The sequence below is a fragment of the Lonchura striata genome, chromosome 9 (genome assembly GCF_050655825.1).
Source record: "Lonchura striata isolate lonStrDom1 chromosome 9, ASM5065582v1, whole genome shotgun sequence".
Classification (NCBI taxonomy): domain Eukaryota; kingdom Metazoa; phylum Chordata; class Aves; order Passeriformes; family Estrildidae; genus Lonchura; species Lonchura striata.
Window position 1 is genome coordinate 10,208,145 of NC_140711.1, and position 19,185 is coordinate 10,227,329.

The following is a 19,185-nucleotide window of genomic DNA, read 5'->3' on the forward strand; positions in this document are numbered from 1 at the left end:
GGAAGGCACAAACCAGTTATAGTTCAGCTAATCTGATCTTCTCTTAATTAATCCCCTTCAATGGAAGTTCATTTCCACTTGCACAATCAGCCTGGCAAAGGCAGATACTCCTGCAGGAAGAAATCACCCCAGCAGAAAAATCACTCTTGAGATCAAGACTGTGAGACACGAGACAATCAAGCAAACCAGATGTGCAAAGATAACAAAATAGGAAATTGAAGAACAGTTTATGCTGCTGTCTCTTCTAAGTTGTCTGAGTTGTTTTGCATGTGTGACTAATGTTGCAGAGGCAGCTGCTGCTGCCAACAAGAGCCAGCATCTCCTCAGGACTGGTGCAGCACCAGCCTGACTCTGCACATGCTGGAAAACAGCAGGAGATGGAGATGGCTGCTGGAAGCCTCTGGAAGAGACCACAGAGGCTGGGTGCTTTCAGTTCTGCTGCTTTTGCTTTCCAGTGAGCCTCCTTTAGGCTGTACCTCCCCAGCTGCATGTGGAGCTGCCCCTGGGGCTGCCTCTGTTGTCTGATCAACTCCCACTGGGTCGCTGTAAATGTCCTGCAACAGCTACATTTTTTTTTTTTTACTAAAAACCTGAGCAATCTTTCTATTTTATACATAGGAACATAACAAAATCCTTTCTAGGTTTTGTGGAAAGGGTTTGGAGCTTAATGCCCAGTTAGGGCAGATTTTAACACAAGATTTAAAAGCTTAGAAACAGCATTAGAAAAAGGAGGGAGTTTTAGGGCTTTGCCTTAGGGACAGGACATATTTCACAGATATGGTCTCTAAAGACCCATACAAAGTCTGGGAGATACTGATGGCAGTGGTGGACTCCAACTGAGCTCAGAGCAATGAGATTTTTGCCATTAATTTCTCTGTAGGCATTAACAGAGCACAGCTAGCAATGTGATAATGGACGCTACTGCAGCTCTGCAAAAGGTGAAACCAGAGTGTAGTAAAATTTAATATTTCTCAATAACAGTGAATACTCTGAATTGTGAAGGTGCTATAGATATTGCAGAAACATTTGGAAACTAATTAGCCAGAGTACTTGTGGATACTTTTAGCATTTCCTCTGCTAGAAATGGAACTGAAAAGGCCAAGGCTGATGCAGTTATAATCCCATTTCTGTATTTACTGTGTTATATGACCTCAGGCAAGAGCTGATCAGCCAATTCCTGACTGTGTGTGCATAGCAGAGCCTTGTCTCTCACTCAGCCTGCACCTCTCAGACGTTTCCTGGGGTCAGTGTGGGCTGCAGCACTGTGTTCAGATAGACCAGCAAGAGGCCTGTGCACCTCCTGGGCTGCTGTGGACCCTTTGCAGCAGCCCCCAGACTCCCAGATACCATTTCCTGATTGCCAGCACAGGCAGACAGGTGCTGGTGCAGGTGGGATGCAGGGAGCCCATGCTGAAATGGGGAGCAGCACTGGGGGTCCCAAGGCGTGGGTGAGAAGAGTTTTATTCCTAGGGGACATGGGGGAGCATGGCTGGAAAAGCTGGCTTGGCAGTGCAGAAAGCTCACCCCGTGGGTTTGGGCTCATCTTGGGTGTAGCAGAGAAATCAGCAGTGGAAAAACCTCCAGAAATTTCTGGAAAGCCTCCAGCTATCTGCCTTTAAAAGTAACATGGCCTGTTTCCTCTTTGCTGGCTCATGTTTGCTACTTGGCATTCTAAAGGCAGGTGAGGAACGTGGGGACCAGTAACTGGACCAGGCTGACAGAGCAGGAATAGATGGAAAACTCCCCAGGTCAGGATGGCCATGGCAAATTTGCCACCAAACTGCTGGGTGCCTGCTGCAGTGAGAGGAGATTCAGCTCTGGGCCTGGAGGAGATGATGAAGTGCCAGGAAAGGCTGAACTCACCAAAAGGAGTGAACTCACCAAAAAGAGTGAACTCACCTAAAGGGGCTGTGGGCAAGAGCAGAGAAAGGAAGGATTGTGCTCCCCTTTGGTGGACCCAAAGCTCCAGCTGGTCTCTCCTCTGGCCCTGTGAGCATGAAGGAGATGTTTCACCAGAAAGCCCCTTGGGAATTGCTTCATCTGACAGATACATGCACACACACAGATCTCCTGCAAGGGCTGCAGCACGGGGCTGGACTCAAGAACATTCTTTGCAGATGCAGTAACCTGACTCTGTGATTCATTGATCTCATGACTCCGTGTTAGCATCAGAGCTGCAGCACTTTCAGGTTTAAGGAAGAACCACCCTGTAAGTAACAGAATAATTTACATTGAAGGAGCTAATTGGCATCTCAACACTTTAATATATCCACTTACATTTGCATTTTGTGTTAGAGAGTATTATGTGAGGTAGCTAATGACACTGTCTTCCTTCCCCTTTGAGCTTTCTGCAATGGGCAGAAAAGCATGCTGCAATAAGAGGGCTGGTCTCTGTAAATTACTTGCTAAATTGAACTGGATTCCCGAAATTAACTTTAAAAGTCAGTTGAACTGCTCTCCCAGCAGTGCAAAGCTGAAAATTATATCAAATTCTAAATTACATGTGAAGAAAGCAAACTGGCTAGTTCTGGGGACCAGAACTACAGCTTTTATATGCTATTATTAGTAATGGTCCCTGACAGACTTCTCTGGAATAACAATACTTCCATGGATGGGAGGATACTTTATTCTTGATGCAGGATATTTTGCATCAGGCTGTAGTTGTGTCTCAACATATTTATATGATATTTAACTCTCCACTAATTCTCTTGCTGGAAGGAATGCAGAAAGCCTCTTACAGATGCTGTTGGTCACAGAAATGCTGAAAAGTTCTTATTTCTGCTTTCTAGCTTAAGAGAGGAGAATGATATTTTCTTTTCTTGAAACAAGATTTTTTAATCCTGAAAAATGAAAGTCTCCTTTGAGTAAAGCAGTCTGCAGATTCCTGAACAGGTAAAAACCCTTAATAGCTAAACAGAAAGGGAATTTTCAGAAGAAAATATAGTTCACTTTATCTTGAAATGATTCTTACCTTCAGTTTGTACTGCATTTTTATAGAAGAGCTTCAAGAACAGCTTCAAGAGCTGTATAAAAATTTGTGTTGTGTGAAATGAAGTGTTTGGGCGTTTGATAATGTTTGGATTCATATAAGCGTTGGAAAAAATGTAGCATGGATAGACTACAAACGTGTCTGTCCTTACGTGGCCCCAGCCACTACCCCCTCTGCTTCCCAGGCTTGAGGACTGGGCTGATGGAGAAAAAATCCTTTCAGAGGCTACCCAAAGACAGTGGTCTGTGGCAGGGGAGGGCAGGGAGCTCTGCCCAGCACAGCTGGGAGCAGCTGTGGCCCTGGGAGGGCTCCCCAGCCAGGCTCCAGCCTTGCCCCGAGGCAGCTCCAGGGGGCTGCAGGAATGGCACAGGGCCTGCAGGACACAGGAGAGCTGTGCCCTGCCCATTTCCAGAAGGCTACAAATGCTCAGGGATGTGTTTCAAGGAGGTACATGAGCATGCTCCTGTGGGGCCCCTGGGAATCGGTTCTGGGTTTTCACAGACACCTTGGACATTTTGTCCCTTGGATCTCCTCTTACCTGGGCTGGGGAAGGTGGTCCTGTCCCAGCTGTGTCCCCTCACCCTGTCAGTCCTGAGCTGCTCTCTGGGGCACAGGCAGAGGGGCTCTGCTGGGCACAGCCTGGGGCTCTCCAGAGATCCTGGCTGGCGTGGAATTGTCACAGACTCAAACAGGACATGGACAGGGCACATCATTTGTCTCCGTGTAATTGTTGGTCTAGATGGCCAAACCTTTGTGCTCAATGAAGTCAGTAGAGCTGCAGTATGTTACCCCAGTATACAGTGTGGCTATTATTAAGGAAAAGCCAACCCCAATGTTTTCTTAGCTTTGCCAAGGCACACCAGCTTGGAAAGATGAGCTGTTTTAATGTAGATGACCAGTTTTAGGCAGCCAAATTTTTTCACATTTCCAAAAGTCATAATATTTTTAGGAGAACAGCATCCCTGGCTTATCAAAGCAGTGTGAGCCCCTCCACAGGGAATAACGTGCTCTGACTCCATGTTGTAGAAGGCTGAATAAATTGATTTTATTAAGCTAAATTTTATTACACTAATACTATACTATACTAGAACTATAGAACTAGAACTAAAAAGATACAAAATAAAAACCCATGACTGTCTCCAGACAGTCACAACACAGCTTTGACCCAATTGCCAATCAATCCAAACAACCCTCACCAGTGTCCAATTAACAAATCCCTCTTTGGTAAACCATCTCCATCACACATTCCCCATGTGCCAAACAACAGGTGCAGTGAATAGCGATAAGAATTGTTTTCTTCTTTCTCTGAGCTTTCTCACTGTGTATCACAGCTTCCCAGAAAAAAATACTGGGAAAGAGAATCTTGTCTCTCTCTGTTCAGAGAATGTGAATACCACACTGGCTTTAGTTTCTTTTCCCAGGAAATGGATAAGTAACAGATACACTGAAGAGCCATGGCTGGTGCCTTCCTTGTGAAAAAGTGAAGCTGAAGATCTGTCTCTGGCTGCCCAAGTCAGATCTGGTGGCAGAAATGGTCCCTCACACCTCATTCCTAACCAGGAATGTCAAGCAGGGTCTTGCCTACTCTCCTTCCATATTTTCTCCTGTCTGTAGCAGTAGCTGCACCTGCTGCTTTGTACATCTCAGTAGTCTTTGTTAAAAGGGGGGTAAATCACTGCCGTGCCTGTGCTCACCCAGCAAGCCTTTATAAAGCAGTGCAACTCCTTCTTTGGCTCTTGAAAGATGTAAAGTAAAAAGGTCAAGGTATAAATCCAACTTTGTACTCATAGGATACGTAGGAGGACAAATAATCATATCTTGTCAGGCAAATGACTCTTTAAATTATTTCCATCTCCACACATAGAAAGTCACAGCTACTGAAATGTACAGCTTAATAGGTAAAATGTGCAGCTAGCCTAGAATTGCAGTACATCTATTTTCAGGTGCCACAAAACACATGTTCATCAAGAAGGCTATTAAAAAATTCATTTCCTAACAACATCAGCACTAGGCTATTGAGGAGATCAAGTACTGGGTAATGAATTTCACAGGCAGCATAATGTGCACTATAAAAAGGTGAGCTATGAGGCAAAGTAATTTCCTTAGGAGAAAGGTAAGTGTCTCAATGGTCTTGGCATAAGATAACTATATTCTACTTTATCTCTGCAGTTTGATATGTAAAGTATTTTTAAAAGGTCACTTCTTTTTTATATTTATATAACAGTCTGCTTTTGGCTGCTTCTTTGGAAAGGTGCTATAGTGCAGGAGTTAATTCAAAAAACTACCCAAGTCAAAGGTGAAGTCCCACTTTTTTTTTCCATTCTGGATATTTAAGATGTAGGAGCTGGTCTGCAAGAACTTTATCCACAATAAAGTGGGTTCAGAATTTATAAAGAGGATGATTAAGCCAAGCTTACTGACTCATGCACTAAGCTAAGTCAGGAGGATGGTAAATGGAAGAAAAGGAAATTACACAACCTGACTAACAAATGAGTTAGCCAAGAAAGTAACCACTGAGGTGTCAGCGCAAAGATAGAAGGCTCTCAAAGCCTGAGGTTGCCCAGGGGAATGCTGATCTTCAGGCAGTCTCTAGTCCCATTTCCCCCAGATGATGCCATTATTCTGCAGCAGGGCCAGGCTCCCAGTTATCATTTATCTTCTCTGTGACACATGGTGGTAGCAAGTGACAGGGATGGGAGACCCCCCAGCCTCATTCATCACCTGGCTTTGGAGAGCACTACAGCAAGCATCCAGTATTAAGTTAAAAATGTAAATGTTTCCTTTAGAAGGGTTAATGAAATAAAGCTAATCACATTTTCTGGCTGCCTACTTGTGAATCAGATGGATGGGAAAGGGTATTTGAACAAGTATTGATTTTACTGAAATTTTCTTGGAAGGTTGTTGTCAAAATATTGTTCCCCAGGAACCTGACCCACCTGCCACAATTTATCTTGGCATATTTTTTAATATGCGAATTACTGACCATCCCTTTTGTTCTTATATCTGTGCCTGAAGAGTTTTCCTATTTTTCAGAGTTGATGCTCCAGCCTGTTTGGAAGGCTGGTGGGGAGAGCTGAGGGGGCTCTGTAAATAGCATCCTGGCTTGGAGCCTGGTGTGGCTCTCGTGCACAAAGCAGTGGCCAGCCCCACAGAGGGAACATTGCTCTAACTTGAATAAAACCAGAATTCTCTGTGGCTTCCCCTGCAAAGTGGCTTGTTTGACTGCACAGCAAACCATGTTTGAGCTGTACATGTGTCACTGTGTCTCCAGGTGTTTAACTGGTGTCCCTGACTGTCCCCACCTGGGAGGGGGACATGGGGCTGCCAAGGCAGAGCCAAGCACTGCTGTGTCCCTGGTGGAGGATGCTGGCTCCTGCTCCACGTCTCCCCTGGGCTGGGAATGAACTACAGCTTAAAAACAGCCTCGTTACGTGGGATAGCACAAATTTCCTGGCATGGAAACAAATAGCACCACGCAGCACAGAGCTGGGTGAAGTTGTTAGATCCACCTGCACTGGGTCAGATATAAATAAGACTGATGCTAAGGGTGTTGCCAAAAGGGGAAGCAGGCAGTAGCTTTGAACTCTTGTGCAGCATCAGAAAAGTGCAGTGCGCTGACTCTAAAAGGAGTAAAGGAGAACCAGCATGAAATAAAACAAAATCAGTGGTTTTGTAATATGTAAGAAAGTAACGAGTGATAAATTTTGAGGATTTGGCAACTTTCCATTTTTTCTAAGTTTTTTACTGTTGCATCATTTTCAACAGTAATTTTTCTTCTAGAATAAAAATATCCATAAACTTTTCCCTGCAGATAAAAATCTATGGATGAAATAGCTCCTTTGTCACAAGGAGGAGGCTCAGGAGCACAGAAGACAGAACATCTTGACTTTAGAGCAGTCACTGTGCCCCACCTATTTGTAAAAGTTTGTGCTACTGTGGTTGTACCAGCTTCAGACCATACACTGAGTGAAGAGAGGGCCAGGGGGCTGGCATTTTTAAAATAGAAATTAGAAAGTCAAAAATACATTTAAACAAAGTTCAGTTTGACAATTGCTTCTAGGAAAGCAAAGTCTGAGGCCACAGGTGAGATTAAAATCTCATGAGTTTGCACAGTAGCATTTATCTTGTCTAAATTACCCAGTAGAATACGGTGGTAGTTGCAGATTTACATACGGAATAAAATTTTCCAACCTAGGTTTTCTTTCATTCACTATCAAAAAGTTTTTACCTTGTTGCATTCATGTTTGTAATAAAAAAAAATCAATTGATAGTGTGCTGGATCTGAGTAAATGTATCCTTGCAGAAAACAGTTTTCCTGTCAGATTATATGTCCATCCCAAAACTTACTTGCAGGAATTTAGCATGTCTCCTGTTGTTATGCTAAATGAATAACAAGCAAGGAATGTTGGGGGTTTCCCCATTTGATGATTTATCTTTGTTTTTACCTTTTTCTGTGTGTGTATATGCTGTTCCTAGCCTTGCTCTTACACACTGAATAGGGAAGTACAAGTACCAGTAGATCTAAGTGATTTGTTGTGCTGCTATGACATTTATTAGCAGGTGGCAAAACATGTAGCCCTGGTAAAAATGTGTTTCTTTGCAGAAATTATATGTTGCATCTCATCCAAGCAATTTCATACCTTCTCTTAGGTCAAAGAGAAGAGAGAAAAGTGGGAATGGGAGGTTTCTTTTTGCATTCATGCTCAAAATATGTACAATGTGAAAGTAAATGGTATCTAAAATTTGAGCTAGGAAAAGGATCCACTTAAACGAAGGATGCTTTTGGAAAGAGTTTTAATAGATGGTAAAGAATGACCATATGTTTCACCTGGAGATCTCAACAGACAGTTGCTCTGCCCCTCCTTTCTGTGTGTTGGCATGAGCTTAGGGCAAGAGGAAAATAACCCAGAAAGGCTTTCCCAAGGTGACCCTGGGCAAAGTTCTGTCAGGGAAGGATCCCACTGTCTCCAGCAGATGAGGTGTCCCAATGGTAGTGACTGCAGAGCAGTAGGAAAACTGCCCTGATGTGGGTGACCCCCTTGAAAAACATGCTCAAATTTGCATAAACATATACTTCTCATTAAATATTTAAATGGAGTGGCACAAAATGTACCCCACAGCTACACCCAAACAGATTTACTCTAACTTGAGCAAGAAGCCAAACAAGCCCAGTGGATTATGTCAGATTTGCTGACATAATCAGGGAGACACAAAATTGGTATAAAGCTCGTCATTTCTTTTAGATTCTGTCTTGGATCCTGCTCATCCAGCCCAGAGGGTTTGGAGGCTTTGTGGCACTCCCACCAAGGCATTCCATGAGAGCCTGCCTTCTATGCCAGGATAAAGCATGGGGCTCTGCTTTCAGGCTGATGCCAGGAAGGGTTTTGGGAAGCATATCACCAAGCAGCAATTGTAGGGGCTGGGCAGTTGCCAAGCAGTCCCTTTTTAAGATCTTGCCCAGGTGTGCAGGACCTGCCTTGCTCATGGGCTGCAGGGTTTTGTCTCAGCAGAGGAAAGCAGAGCACGTTGGACCATGTAATTACACAGCAGGTCTGCTGAGTGGCTGTGGGGAACTTCTAAAATAATTGTGCCATAGTTATTCACCAGGGTACATTGCATTTGGAATCAGAGGTCACTTTCCTTTCTTTACAAGGGAAAACATTGTGACTGAACCTGTAATTTTGAGTACACTAATTCCAAGACATTTGCAGATACCAAGTGGTTTCCTGCAATAACAGCCTCTCTCAAGAGAAACGTCAAATGCATTTAATCAGCCACATTTAGAGCTCTGCTACATCTACAAATGAATTATTAATGATCTCAAATGTTTTTGAATGATCCAAAAGTCAGGAATAACGTGGCTCTTCAGCTAATCAGCTCTGATTCAGGGCTTCTCCTTTCCACTTTATGCACTAGAGGCTCTGCACCTGCCTGCTGCTGCTAACTGGAGTTCCTGTAGCTCACATTAACCTTTTTGGAGGTGCCTGGGTAGCTGCACAAAGGCAGAGTGCAGCTGACATCCAGCTGTGTCTGTATGGATTTGTGCATCACGTAGTAAATAGCCGTGGAGCCTGGGGAAGGTGTGGGATGCCCCAGGGAATGCTGCTCCCACTCTGCACTCACCACTGCACATCCCCTGCCCACAGAGCTGCTGTGATCCATGTGTGACCTAGCCATGGAGATGGGCTGGCTCAGCTGTGTCTGGAGGTGCACGTTTGAATCCTTAGTGTTCTCATTAGTAACAGCAAGAGTGGCAGAATGAAGCTGTGAGACAAAGCACAGCTCGGGCTGCCTGTGCTCCAGCCTTGGCTCCCCTTTGTCATGTTAAGAAAATCATGGTTTATGTCACTTCTCTTGCAAAACAAGTGTCTTGTAAAGTGCTTTGGGAAATAGTTACAACTGTCACATTACATGCAACTCAACCCCTTTCCACTGCACTGTGGAAATACCCTTTTAGAAGGAAATAATTGCTACAATCTCATTTCTCCAGTCGAGGTAATTTGGTTACGTTAATTTTTGAATCAACAAGTGTTCTCATTTAAGAGCTCCAGCTGACAAAATAATGGAATCATCAAGAGGGAGATGTAAACAAATAACTTGCACTAGCATATGAATTAATGAAAAAAACCAAAACAACATTTACTGGTACTAACAAATGAATTCTAGGGTATGTATGAAGAAGAACTACCTCAGATCCTGAGGAAGGTGTTCAGTAGCTCGGTGTATTCGGACCAGATACAGAATTTCTGTTCAATCTGCATGTTGGGGAGGACCTTAAATATGAGGACACAATGAAGCAAGTTTTAGGAGGAAGATTTGAGCAGAAACATTTTCTTTGCTGGACAAAAGCCACTGACGCAGAGAGTACAAACCAGCTGCATCTGGGATGCTGTCAAATCATAACACAAAAAGGGAATTAAAAATCTGTTCCTCACTTTGCCTAAGTAAAAATTGCAGGGTGGTCACTTCATTTTGTATATAATTATAGTAATAAGCTTGATAGTGTATCTGTTATGGATTATGCATTCTATGTGCATTATTAACAACATGACTGTTTGTCCCAGTGCACCCATAAGGAAAACACAAACCACAGACAAATGAAAGCAGAAGCAGCCATGGCTATTAGGAACAATTAAGTACTACACAGCCTCTCTGCAGGAGGAGGCTCTGGAGTGGTTTAATGGAGCAGATCTCATGATGGGCTGTACATTTGGATAATGCTGTCTTGCATATTCAGGTATAACTATTGCTCTGCTGCAGGAGCCTTGGTTGCATAGCAAGAGGCAGCTATAGCTACCGGGAGAGTGCTCCCTATTTAATATTTTCTCATTTCATTTAATTCTGATATAGAGTTGGAGATGAGTTTGTTAGAAATAAAGCACTTCATAGGGAGATTAGTTGTCTGCTTTCTGTGGCTTGAAGAAGAAAAAGTACTGATGTAACTTCTTAGCTTGTAATCAGCTTGATGCTTACATATAGTTCTGTTAGACAAAGTTCTGCTATTTCAAGCACAACCACTCTTTTCTTATTTGTGAAGGTGAACCACAAAGTCCCTAATGGCTTGCACATGCAGTGAGTGAGGTGTTCTTCTAAAAATCATGCCAAGATTAGGATTTTCCAAAGCTTATTTTCTCTTCCCCACAGTGTCTGACAGCATCTGTTCTTTTATGCATAGGTTTGTACCACTGGTTTCTTAGATACAAAACCATTCTGTTATCCAAAATTTTCATTGAGCTTTCCCTGAGTAAGAGCCTGGAGGCAGTCAAAGGGTTCCCCAGGGCTTTGATCAGCTCAGGAGCTTGGGTAGCCCAGAGCAAGGGAGTGCTGCAGGTTATGGCAGGAAGGGAATGATGCTAAGGAACTCCCACCTGTCATGTGTCACCACCTGTGACATCTCTTTCAGGTCCTACACATGCCTGGAAAATCAGATATTTTATTGTCTCTTGCGTATTCAAGTAATAATGGCTGGAACAGGGGCCAAGCTCCTGTTGGCTGCCAATGCTCAGGATAATGGCAACACTGAAGATGAAGTTTTATTTCTGCAGCCTTTGTACTTCATTAGACATTGCCTTACCAAAAATCATCCCCACCCCACTTAGCTGCTGTAGAATACCACAGGGAAAACCACTTTTAAACTATAATCCTGGAAATGAGCCGTCCCAGTGAAAACCACCTCTGACTCACAGAGTTATGCAAGCACATTTCCTTCTGTAAGACAGCCAGAACCTTTCCAGACCATCAGCTGCAGGTCATAACAGGAGCTCAAGAGACATTTCAAGTGTCCACAGAGTGTGCTGAATAGTAAAGGTTTTCTGTGTATTTATGTGACATGCAATGGTCATTTCATGGAGAAGGAAAGAATATTTTTATCAGACAAACCAATGCTATTGCCCACAGATGAATTCCTTGACTGCCTCGCCTTGGAGCCTGCCTCTTTCTTTGTGGTTGTCATCATGAGTGATAGAGGGGGACTCACCTGCAGAGCTTTCCAAAGCTCACCTAGGAAGGTTCCATTTTGTATTTTTTCAGAGCTTCATCATCAAGCCTGTCTCAGCTGTTCCTCCTGCTGCCAAGAGGTACAGATACATCTCTTAATTAAGTGAGGTCCAATTTTCAGTTGTAGGTAATGCAGTTATTACACTGATTGACTTCAGCAAACTCTTTAGGTATCCCCTGACCTTTTGGGTAACACCAGTTGATGTTCTTATGGCCCAGAAAACCACAAGTTTACGCTTACTACTTAATTTGTAGGAAAAAAAATATATTTCAGAAGAGTCATCTGTAGAAGTATGTTTCCAATTAGTATGACTTTATCAATGGTCACAAAGAAACAAAGTCAATTGTCCAGAAATAATTTATTCATCAACAATAAAACACTGAATAGAAAAAGCCTTGTAAATAAAACTATATATATAATGCTTTATTTTTATTCAATACTGCACAAAAACCACTACAGACAGTAACAAAATAATCCAATTAATCTTAAAAATTTCAAATTATAATTGTCACTCTTCATTTATCATGTTTTATTAACAATGCAAAGGTCATTTGTTTACATATTATACTTTTACTTGATATCATTAAATTGTTTCTTAAAACACTTGAAGCAATTTGTTGTTTGCCCCATAATTTATAACATATATCAATAAACAATATAATAGCTCTGAGAAAGATATGCAGACTGTTCAATGGTAAATAGTCTACCATATGTTGTTTAGTGTGAGAGCAGGAATAAATCACAACTGAATTGGGATAGAAGTCAACACATTGAAGAGAAATAATACTTGAGGAACAATTACATGTTTTCCATTGCTCGCTTGGTAATGTGATCTCTTTCAAGCTCTGATTTCTCCTGTTTTAGATACTCCAGCACCTTTGCCAGCATATCCTCATCCAGGTACTGCCTGGTCTGTGTGTCATCAGCTTCCCCAGCCATGGAGAGCCTTTTGCTGAGCGAAGCCAGCTTGGCAGCCTCCTGTGGTCCCAGCTGGTTTAGGTGCTCCCGGATGGCCTGCTCCAGGTGCTCCTCTTCCTGCAGGCTGCTCTCCGAGGCCGCGGCCGGGGCTCGTTTCATCTGCTTCGTATTGATCACTTCAGGGTATTTTGCCAGCACCTTTGCCAAGTAATCGGCCAGCTCTTCATCCTTCTCATTCAGTTTCTCATACTCCGTTTGTCGCCTTTCCAAGTCGTTCATCCAGGCAGCTTTAGGGAACAGGTGTCCTTTCAATCTTCTGGGAATGTAAGACAGTCTTGGCAAATCATTTTCTTGATTAAGACGATTTAGTAAGTAGGAGGGATTCTGATTTGCCAAATTGTCATTTCCCAGAAGGCTGACAATATCTTCAATATTGAGGTCTTCAGGTAGATTTTCTGGAATAAGAGGCTGCTTCATGTACCCGTTTTTAGAGTTTATATTATTTTTAAATATGTCACTCTGTCCTAGATTGGTTTCAGTTATCTCATCAAGGTCTTCTGGGAATTCCATTTCCTGCTCAGCTTCCAACCTTTCGCTCTGAAGCTGCTTTTTCTCTCCAGCTTTCAACATGTCTATTAAATCCTCAGGAGGAATTTGCAAATTCCTTGAGATTTCTATCAGCTGAGCTATAGCCTGAGGATCAAGTTGTTTATCCAAAAACATGGATGCTCTTTTATCCTCAAGTTCTCCACCAGTCCTTAATTTCCTATTCCCAGCACTACCCATCAGCCTCTTCAGGTAATAATTCATTAGTTTTGAAACATCCTCTGACACTTGATCTTTATTTTCTCTTCTTATTTCATCCTCGAGGAAACTGAGTTTTCCTGATCTTTTCATTTCCTCATCAATCTCCTCTTCGTGTTTATCAATTTCCTCTTTGCTATCTTTTATCTCTTCCTGGGTTTGGCTTTCCACTTTTTCCTCTATGGGATTCCAATCTTCTCCTCCAACCACATCTTCATAGGCAATGTTATTCACTTTATACACATCATCTTCATCATCTGTATACAATTTCTGGTCCTCATCCAGCCTTTCTTTCTTGTGGTTACTGGGTCCTGCCATCTTGCCCAGCTCCTGGAACACGGACTCCAGCGTGGCAAGGCTCTGGGGCGTGTACTGCTCTTCCACGATTTCGTTGGTACGCTTGAAGGGACTGTCTCTTGAGCCATCTTCATAGTGCCCAAGTGGCATCTTGAGGTACTTCTGCCACCTCTCAGGCCACTTGTAAGCCTCGTAATCATCAGTTACTCCAGCTGGAAAGTTGTTATCTGAGCTCAGCCCGTAAGGTTTATTCTCCTTTGGGCCAGCTTTTGACTCCTTCTCAGCTTGCCGCAAGGCTTCCAGCATTACCTTAACCCACTGGGACTCATCTTCAGTCAAAGAATCCCGCACGTTATCCGGGAGGTGAAGCTGGTCCTTGCTTTCTCTCTGTGGCAGGAGGTACGGGACACTTTGATAAGAGCTGTAATCAGGGCTGCTTTCTCCCTTGTTGGTTTGCTTGCGAAGGTCTTCTATGTATTCCAGGGCTTTGATCATATCGGGATTTGGGAGCCTCTGTAAGTTTTTCATTGCATAGTCTGGATCTTTCTGAAGCAGCTGGTGCTGCTGGAAGGAGGCTGCATCAACCCAACAGATTAGGACAAAGAAAAAGGTGAGAGCACAGGCTGCTCCAGGCTGGAAGGTTTTGGTTTCGGCCATGTTTAAAATATTTCCTTTAAATAAAGAAGAAGAAGAAAAAAAAGAAGTTGTTAACACATGGAGACAGGCTTAGGAAATAGAGCTATGCAAGAAATTTCTCATCTCTATGCTCCATGTACTTTGTGAACAATATACAAAATATCAATCCTATATAACTCATGAAATGCCCATAAACACACCTAGATGTCATTTCAATCATGAGAACAAAGTACCTAAATGACAAAATTGGTGTATTCATACATTTAAATGCTGCTCAAAATACTAATATTAAAATTACAGACAGAAATATTTTGTGAGATTGCTCCATAGGGCATCTAATTTCATGCCAGGACAATACTGGAATGAAATGTTGAATGTTGAATGGTGCTAAACTGCAATAAAATTATGTGATGAAGTGAACATGACAAAAAATTACTTGCAAGTTTATTTCTGTCAGCACTGATAGTACTTTAGCTATTATTTCCTTTATTTTGCTATTTCATTTTTAAAAAAATTATTTGTATTACAAGGGAATATTGGTTAATGACTCTATGATTCATATTCCTAAGGCAATGATCTCTTATACGGGAGGAAAAATATAATTTATCCTAAAGGTACCAAATAATTTTACTGAATCTTTGAAAGCTCATCTTGGAAACAAGCTCAAGTAGGTAGGTTCTGAGGGGTGATTTCATTCATTTGTTTATTCATTCACTTCAGCAGAAATTGAATCAGGTCCCAGGACAGGCAGAAACATGACCACTGGCAAATTTGGTTAGAATAGATCAGTAGAAGCCCATGTCTGCCCAGCTTACACCAGACAAAAATAAACTCTGGAACAGAACCGGTAAAAATATGCCTCTGACAGAATGAAGATGATTACAGCATCACAGTGCATGAGGATACAGCTGCAGAAGCCCAGCCTTGCAGGGAGCTGGGCACCCTCCACATGGCACAGGGGAAATTGCCACCAGTCATTGCCCAGGACACACTCAGCACTGGCACACTGGGGCCATGGCACAGGTGAGGCTCTTCTGATCCAGTTACATTAACAGATAAAGTACAATAACGAGAAAGGAATGATAAAGATATCAACTGCTTTGATTAATTGACCTATTTTGCTTCCTTTGGTTTTTGGCCTGGTAAAAGTATCCTGTTGAGACTCTGGTGGTTTGTGACATCCTGAAAGAGCTGTGTACACCCATGTTTACCCACTGCTGGAAGCAGAAAGTGAGCATGAATATGTTCATTTCAGCTCACTTGTAGATTTTTCCACTCAGTTTTTGTCCTTAGCATAATGCAACTTAATAATTAAAGCATTATCAGTTCAGAGAGCTGCTTATTTTCCCCCCTTCAGTATGCATGAGCAGGCTAACAGGCATAATAGCAAACAATTTCCCCAAACATTTCTGACTTCATGCCTGAGTACATTTGAGCATTGATTTCACAAATGATTAGTTCAACAGCTGATTAGACAGTCCCACCCTCTGGATCTGAGTTGGCCCTGAGTCAAAGCCAATATATTGCTTCATTTTCTGTCACAGAAAAGACATTAGCACTGTACATAAATGTATATATCCATTTTAAAAATAAAAGCAAAAGCAAACAAACAACCAAACAGCACCTAATTTTTCTATTTCTGTAGCAAATAAGTGAAATTAAGACTTTCTTTTCCAGCAGAGACTGGTTATTAACAGCGTTTGTTTGATCCGCACATGAGAAACTGTCCTTTCCAAGGGATGGGGGAAGGGAGAGTAAGTCTATAATCATCTGCCAAGCACCTCCCACTCACAAAGACCAGCAACTCACCCTCCTTTGCTGCACACAATTTGGATTGTTACAGCCTTTGCAAGAGCTGTCAGCATCCCACTAAAATCAAAATGTGTGCAGCCAGGCAAAGTTTAGTTTAGCATTCAACAAGGATGTTGCTCAATTGGATATTTCCTTTGCAGAAATAACATTGGCTCCTCTCTACATATTTTGTGTGCATTTGCCTCTAGGTCAATTTTTACTTCTAATTTACTAGTAGATGGTATTTGCAATCCTTGTCAAACAGATTTGGGAATTATTTCTTTTACAAGCTATGAGTTCGGGTCGTAAATCTTGTCATTAAATATACTGTGCTATCCAAGGTAAGAGGATTCCTCCCCAGTCTTTCAGACTTTAATTCCAAATTTGTTTAAAAACAAAACATTTTAGCCCATCTTTAGGAAATATCATAACCATTCTCTCCTGTGCCTCGCAAAGGACAATATACTAAAACAGTTCTTTTTTTTTCAGATCGATAACTGTGAAGCCAGTCTAGATGGAGAGCATATTTTCTCCTCTATTAGAACCTAACAAACAGGAAAATCATCTTTTAGCCAACAAATGAAGATGAAGAAGCTTCTCTTTACAAAATGAGGCAATCATTATCAAAATTTAACACATACAAAGGCAATAGAGACTGAAAAAAGTTCCCTAAAAAACAGACACAGAAAATATCTCCTTTCTGGGATGTTTCCATGGTAGCAGTAATTTTCTCTCTCATTCTCCTGGCAGTTGTTTCTGATGTGACTCTAATGTTTCCAGTGAAATTTAGCTATGAAAACTCATAGGTTATTCCTATAGACATCTCCCTGCCCTGACAGCCTTAGGTGAAACCTAACAGCAGCTTTTCACAGGGAAAATAAATATATCATGCACTGTTCCTCCCATTTCTTTTTTGCAATAAATAACATACCTGCAGTAAATTTGCCTTGTTTAAAAGCATCTCTAACCCTTTACCCTGTGGAAGGGACTGAAAAAACAAACAAAACAGCAACGAAGGGTAAAAGCCCAAAGCCACGGCAGTTCTAGTGAATAAAAGGAATGTTTGCATGTGGATCTGTCTGGGAAGTGACTCAGAGGCTGTTTGCATCGAGGGAACCCTCCGCCCATCCACAGAAGTGCCATGTCGGTGACCCGGCACGGCTGAGTGCCACTGCTCCGGCCGGTGCTGAGAGCCCATGGATACAACATATATCTATTTATACATACACACACACATTGTTATACGTATGCAGTACATGTATGCAGTATATATAGTGATAGGAGCACATTTTACAATGATGTGTTCTCTTGCAAACCCCAGCCCCGACATCACCGCTCTTGGTGCGACTTCACTGCTCTCGGTGCTGGATCCCCCTGTGCAGCCCTGGGGCTCCATGCTCCCTACATCCCAATCCACAGCCCTGTATACCCACATCCAAATCTACAGCCCTACATCCCAATATACAGCCCTACAGCCCTATATCCCTACAGCCCTATAATCCCTACATCCCAATCTACAGCCCTACAGCCCTACATCCCAATCTACAGCCCTACATCCCAATCTACAGCCCTACAGCCCTATAATCCCTACATCCCAACCTACATCCCTACAGCCCTATATCCCTATATCCCAATCTACATCCCTACAGCCCTGTATCCCTACATCCCAATCTACATCCCTACAACCCTGTATCCCTGTATCTCAGTCTACATCCCTACAGCCCTATATCCCTATATCCCAATCTACATCCCTACAACCCTACATCCCTGTATCTCAGTCTACATCCCTACAGCCCTATATCCCTATATCCCAATCTACAGCCCTACAGTCCTATATCCCTATATCCCAATCTACAGCCCTACAGCCCTATATCCCTATATCCCAATCTACATCCCTACAGCCCTGTATCCCTACATCCCAATCTACATCCCTACAGCCCTGTATCCCTACATCCCAATCTACATCCCTACAGCCCTGTATCCCTACATCCCAATCTACATCCCTACAGCCCTGTATCCCTACATCCCAATCTACATCCCTACAGCCCTGTATCCCTACATCCCAATCTACATCCCTACAGCCCTGTATCCCTACATCCCAATCTACATCCCGACAGCCCTGTATCCCTACATCCCGATCTACATCCCTACAGCCCTGTATCTCTACATCCCAATCTACATCCCTGCAGCCGCCGGCGCTCCAGCCCTACCTGCGCTGCTGCCGCCGCTCCGCCGCCTTCAGCACCCGGACAGCGCCGCTTATACCGCCCCGGCCGCGCGTCACGGCCCCGCCCGGCCCCGCCCGGCCCGGCCCCGCCCGGGCGGAGCGACCCCGGGCCCGCACGGAGCGGGCACACACCCGGCACGTAAAACCGGCAGCGGGAAAAGCGGGGGGAAGGAGAAAAAAGGAGAAAAGTAAAAAAAAAAAAAAAAAAAATACAGAGGGGGAAAAAAGCCACGAGGAAAAACAAGGAGAGAAAGCAAGGCAAGGAAGAAAGAAGGGGGAAAGGGGAAAGAGGTTTAAAAAGAAAAAAGAAAGAAAAAGGAAAGGAAAAGGCAGATGTGATGCTGCTTCTTAGGCTGGGAGGAAGGACTCGACAAGCCCGAGCGACACCTCGGGGGCGGGCGCAGGCCGCAGCAGCAGCGGGGCACGGCCGGGGCCGGAGCGGGAGCGCGGCGGGGCCGGAGCGGGGTGCGAGCCCGGCCGTGAGGATGACTCTGCACCCAGGGTCAGCGTGCCCGTGCCTGCCTGTGCCCGTGCCTTTCAGCAGCGGTGGCCAGCTGGGCTTTTTAATTTTTCTCTTTAGGTCATTGACTGAGCTATTGTGGCACATTTCTGGCTTTGTCACAGGGCAGGCAGAGTTCATGGCATCTGTGGCCTTGTCATCAGGTGTAGGAGGCCCTGGAGCTCTGGACCAACTAGAGATCAGTGCTCCTGAGGGGAGAAGGACACCCCTCCGTTGTTTGTCTGAGGAAGATGGAAAAACTGAAGCACACTGGGGAAATACAAGGCAGAAGGTTCCTCCTGCTCCTGCAGCCCCATGCCAGCCTGTGTGCCCTGGCTGTGGATGGGACAGGGGCCAGGCTGCTGCTCCTCTGGATGGGGAGGGAGCCAGAGAGGGGCTGCCCATCCCTGGGGCACTGCCAGGCACTGCTGAAAAGGCCCTCATGGTTTTATCTCCCTTCTCAGCACTCAAAAAGGGCAGCACTTGCACGCCTGGATCAGTGAGGTGAGTAAATACCACTATGCCAT

At 43.7% G+C, this 19,185-nt stretch overlaps 1 protein-coding gene across 3 annotated transcripts in view; it reads right to left on the reverse strand.

Moving 5' to 3' along the window:
* Positions 1-11,825: 11,825 nt before the first annotated feature.
* Positions 11,826-19,185, reverse strand: part of SCG2 (secretogranin II) — a 57,224-nt gene continuing 49,864 nt past the window's right edge. For 2 of the 3 annotated variants that reach the window (XM_085587658.1, XM_085587657.1), the window contains exon 2: positions 11,826-14,176. In XM_085587658.1, the coding sequence (XP_085443784.1) occupies positions 12,285-14,162 (1,878 nt within the window). In that variant the 5' untranslated portion in view covers positions 14,163-14,176 and the 3' untranslated portion in view covers positions 11,826-12,284. Of the gene's footprint in view, positions 14,177-18,142; positions 18,279-19,185 lie in introns of those variants that run through there. The other variant, XM_077785635.2, reaches the window with a different exon arrangement.